At 36.8% G+C, this 5,277-nt stretch overlaps 1 protein-coding gene across 2 annotated transcripts in view; it reads right to left on the bottom strand.

Moving 5' to 3' along the window:
• Positions 1–522: 522 nt before the first annotated feature.
• Positions 523–5,277, bottom strand: part of LOC127857811 (uncharacterized) — a 53,966-nt gene continuing 49,211 nt past the window's right edge. Inside the window, exons 1-3 of one of the 2 annotated variants that reach the window (XM_052394481.1) lie at positions 3,372–3,534; positions 1,278–1,418; positions 523–934 (exon numbers count right to left, since the gene is read on the bottom strand). In XM_052394481.1, coding sequence (XP_052250441.1) covers positions 768–934; positions 1,278–1,418; positions 3,372–3,426 — 363 coding nt within the window. In that variant the 5' untranslated portion in view covers positions 3,427–3,534 and the 3' untranslated portion in view covers positions 523–767. Of the gene's footprint in view, positions 935–1,277; positions 1,419–3,371; positions 3,535–5,277 lie in introns of those variants that run through there. The other variant, XM_052394482.1, reaches the window with a different exon arrangement.

Here is a 5,277-nt window from a genome sequence, read left to right on the forward strand (position 1 = left end):
GATTATTGTATGACCAGTGAATTTTTTTAAAGCTCGAATAAAAGTATGACACACTTACAAAACCATTCTTGTAAAATCGTACAAGGCAACGGAAACATCAATCATAACAATCATTTTGTTCCGTTATTGGGAATATTCGCAAATTGGCGACTCGTCTGAGCCTACTTTTTGACGAACAATCTTCTTTTTTTTGCCTTAGGTTTTAAATAATAATTTCGTTCTCCGGATCTTAAAAGACGTTATTGTGCACGGTTTTCTTCAAGTTCAATAGCAAAGTCAATAAAGTCGCAGTGGCGTAATGGATATGGTGACTGCCAAGCGACCGGTTGGTCACAGGTACGATCCCCGCTGTGGGATCGTTCTTAAGATCTACCCACAATACCAAGTGCTGGTTTTACCCAGAAAATAGACTCGAGAGCATTTAAATTCGCATGGGCTTTCAATTCAATCGACTTAAAATAAATAGGTTTAAGCTAAACTAAACTTAAGTCAATCTAACAACAATACGACATGCACATAATACAGGCTATACGTGTTTTATTTGTTTTGTAAATCAGATATATAAATGTATTATTTCAGGATAAAACACAAACGTTTAAAACACATATGTTTGACGAGATTAGATCATACAATAATATCTTGTCACAGCTTATAAGAAATGTTAAGATTTAAAAAATAAAATTGTTAGTTTTCAAATTTTGGTTATTGTTGAGTTCCACAAATTACTGTTAATTTAATTATATGAACGATCAGTTTTATAAGATGCTCTAAAGCAGCGTAGCAAGAATTCCGAACAAGATCATCGCCAGGGAAACGGTCACGTGGTAGGCAGCGTTGCAGAGGTCCGATGAGCATGTGCACGTTGCAGTCTTAACGCCAAGAACCTCGATCTCTGTGCAGCCGTCTGAGCCGACTCCGCATGCTCTTGAAACGGCTGAAGCGCAATAAAAGATGAAGCAGTTGGAAACTCCGTATTCTATATAGTTGATTTTTTTAATTATCGTGTGGTCCACACTAAATGGCAGAGGTGATAAACCAAGAAAAAACAACCACAAAAAACATTACTAACATACGATTCAAAGCGTAACTTTCGCTTTTTTTCAGAAATGAAAAGAAAACATTGCAAAGACATTAACGGAAACAAAAGTTTCGAAAATAGAATTTATCAGCTGAAATCGATGCACATTTAAAGCGTTTGACACTCAAAACAATGAAGTAGTCGCGAGTTTGGGTGATTGATAAATCTAACAACAAAATCGGATACTACTGCCACTTACCATCACCAGCTTTGATTTTCTGACAAGCTGTGCAGCTGCTATCAGACTGTGTGTTAATGCCGTCAGCCTTGAAGGTGTCTGCGCAGTTCGCGTCGGTTAAGCTCGAGCATACGTAGCATTTCAGGGCATCCGTACCGGCCGCTGTAAATACAAAACATATATGTAACCATATATAACTGAATAGATCCGCACAATTAAAGACGATACTTCTCAATGTTATGGTATTTTTCGCTCAAAGGAAACTTCTTCTTAACCAAAATGCAGTTTAGGCGGAAAGTGTCGTCCCTCATTAGCCTGTGCGAACTGAACAGGCTTATATGTGACGACTCTTAACACACATGCATTATGCACTTTTTGAGAGAGCGAGGCTTAAATATAAACAACGTGAAACCTCAGCTGCATCAGCTAGATAGAACTTAACAGCACGTGGTCTTTTATCTATGGAAAGAAATGTAATGACAAAGCCTGTGTTCATTTGAACCGCGTCTTGCGAAATTGTATCTTATCTAATACGTCTCCAGACCAGCCTGTGCACATGGGCACTCTAGTCAGGAGCAACTTTATAGAGGACTAGGTTTCTGTAACACGACGCCTTGCGATACTTAATAGAGGACTAGGTTGCTGTCACACGACGCCTTGCGCACTTTATAGAGGACTAGGTTGCTGTAACACGACGCCTTGCGTTACTTTATAGAGGACTAGGTTGCTGTAACACGACGTCTTGCGTTACTTTATAGAGGACTAGGTTGCTGGAAAACGACGCCTTGCGTACTTTATAGATCAAAAGGTTGCTGTAACACGACGCCTTGCGTACTTTATAGAGGACTAGGTTGCTGTAACACGACGCCTTGCGTACTTTATAGAGGACAAGGTTGCTGTAACACGACGCCTCGCGTACTTTATAGAGGACTAGGTTGCTGTTACATGACGCTTTTCGTTACTTTATAGATCACTAGGTTGCTGTAACACGACGCCTTGCGTACTTTATAGAGAACTAGGTTGCTGTAACACGACGCCTTGCGTACTTTATAGAGAACTATGTTGCTGTAACACGACGCCTCGCGTACTTTATAGAGGACTAGGTTGCTGTAACACAACGCCTTGCGTTACTTTATACAGGACTAGGTTGCTGTAACACGACGCCTTGCGTACTTTATAGAGGACTAGGTTGCTGTAACACGACGCCTTGCGTACTTTATAGAGTACTAGGTTGCTGTAACACGACGCCTTGCGTACTTTATAGAGGACTAGGTTGCTGTAACACGACGCCTTGCGTACTTTATAGAGGACTAGGTTGCTGTAACACGACGCCTTGCGTACTTAATAGAGGACTAGGTTGCTGTAACACGACGCCCTGCGTACTTTATAGAGGACTAGGTTGCTGTTGACCAGAATGCTCGAAAGCATATGGCATAAAACCTATTTCCATACGACGCGAATAATATGTCAATATCGGGGGTGGTTGACGATTCCGTTCCTTTAACTTTGAGTCCTTGGACCCAGCCCTTGAAAATTTTCGAACAAAAATTGATCTATTCGAACACTAATGTTGTACTAAACAGTATATTCAAATTTCTTCGTTTACAGATAATTATCAATCACCATAGTTTATTTTATAAAACGCGTGTAGAGGATTTTCCCGATAATTTATAAAATATTTTCCTATATTAGTGTTTAAAAAAGTATGTTTGCTGCATTTACCAATTTAACTTAAAAATAAAGCAAGGAAATACCGGATGCAAAAGAAACTTCCAATGACAATATTACGTTTTCCGAATTGAGATTGTATTATCTAAGCTGTGCGCGCAACGCGGAGTAGTGTTTTTAACCAAACAATATATCAACTTACCAGTATCTTAAAACCGCTTTTTATTAAAAATATTCGTCTTCTTGTTCTTTTCCTTCTTATTATTAATAGAAGAAGTCGAAGCATTAAATAATAATAGTAATAATAATGATAACACCAACAACATCAATAATAATAATTATTATTATTATAATAATAATAATAATAATTATTATAATAATTTTAATAATAATTGTAATATAATTATTTTATCATTATATTATTATTAATAATTTATATGTACTAACCGCATAGCAAAACTGCAATCACGCCTGCGAAAACGAATGTAATTTTCCCAACCATCTTTCCACTTTGCTAGACCAGCAACTTATGATCACTGGCAACATACCCTTGTAAAGATATACTCAACAAATCGTCCTTGTGTGCGCATGCGTGATCGTTGCGGCACAACGGCACAACATGGTATCGAAGCACTGCAACAGATTTTAACAAAGCTCAGCAAAACACAACCAAACATGCTTGTATTTGCCTACTCAAATTCACATTTAATCTCTGGATATTTCGCTCTCTTTTAATGTACAGTCATTATTTTTAACCTATATGGTGAGTATAGACTGATCCCGGAAAAGTACGAGTTTAGAAAAACCCACTAATCACCCCGGTACAAACAACGCTTGTCGATTAAATCAACCAATAATAGCTTAATTTAAATAATAACGGTTGATACGGAGTGTGATTTTGAAAGGATTATAAATGGGTCATGTTTATTTGTACCAGCAGATTAGTGGGTTTTTCCAAAAAGTTGCTTTTTTCGGGATACATATATTCATAGATTGAATGGGTTTGTAATAAATACTAAGGCTTTGTGTGTTTGCGCTTTTGATGAAAACGAGGGACTACTGAATTGAATGGATAACAATTAACCCAGCAAACAAATGACGTCTTTTTATGGTTGCTAAGACGTTGTTCTGCGACGTTTTTATCACGTCTTATTTTGAAAGGTTTATTGACGTCTTTCCGTGGTGTGAAAAAGACGTCTTTTGTGACGTCTTTATCACGTCTTATTTTGGTTGTTTTTAAATGGTTTTTGACGTCTTTTCTCGACGTAAAAAAGACGTCTTTTTGTGACGTCTTTATCACGTCTTATTTTTGTTGTTTTTGAAAGGTTTTTTGACGTCACTTCGTGACGTGAAAAAGACGTCTTTATGCGACGTCTTTATTAAGTCTTTTTTTGAAAGGTTTTTTGACGTCTTTTCGTAACTTAAAAAGACGTCTTTATGCAGTCATTTTTTTGTTGTTTTTGAAAGGTTTTTTGACGTCTCTTCGTGACGTGAAATAGACGTCTTATTGCGACGTCTTTATTAAGTCTTTTTTTAAAGGTTTTTTGACGTCTTTTCGTAACGTAAAAAGACGTCTTTTTGTGACGTCTTTATGCAGTCGTTTTTTGGTTGTTTTTGAAAGGTTTTTTGACGTCTCTTCGTTACGTGAAAAAGACGTTTTTTTGCTACGTTTTTATTAAGTCTTATTTTGAAAGGTTTTTTGGCGTCTTTTCGTAACTTAAAAAGACGTCTTTTTGTGACGTCTTTATGCAGTCGTTTTTTGGTTGTTTTTGAAAGTTTTTTTGACGTCTCTTCGTGACGTGAAAAAGACGTCTGTTTGCGTCGTCTTTATTAAGTCTTTTATGGTTGTTTCTTAAAGGTTTTTTGACGTCTTTTTTGTGACGTAAAAAGGCGACTTTTTGTGACGTCTTTATACAGTCGTGTTATGGTTGTTTTTGAAAGATTTTTTGACGTCTCTTTGTGACATGAAAAAGACGTCTTTTTGTGACGTCTTTATTAAGTCTTATTTTGGTTGTTTTTGAAAGGTTTTATGACGTCTTTTCGTGGTGTGAAAAAGACGTCTTTCGCGACGTCTTTATCACGTGTGTTTTTGGTTGTTTTTGAAAGGTTTTTTGACGTCTTTTTGTGACGCTTTCACACCAAAAAGTCGTCATAAAACCTTTCAAAAACAACCAATATAAGACTTAATAAATACATCACAAAAAGACGTCTTTTTCACGTCACGAAGAGACGTACTATATTTCAGACGCAAAAAGCAACAAAAACATCACATATGTTTTACAAATATAGATTGCAAGTGTTCATGAAGCCAAGCCTCGTTTGCCGGGGTATAGAATAATCCAACAACTTTAAC

This window comes from Dreissena polymorpha, chromosome 14 (genome assembly GCF_020536995.1).
Source record: "Dreissena polymorpha isolate Duluth1 chromosome 14, UMN_Dpol_1.0, whole genome shotgun sequence".
NCBI classification, from domain to species: domain Eukaryota; kingdom Metazoa; phylum Mollusca; class Bivalvia; order Myida; family Dreissenidae; genus Dreissena; species Dreissena polymorpha.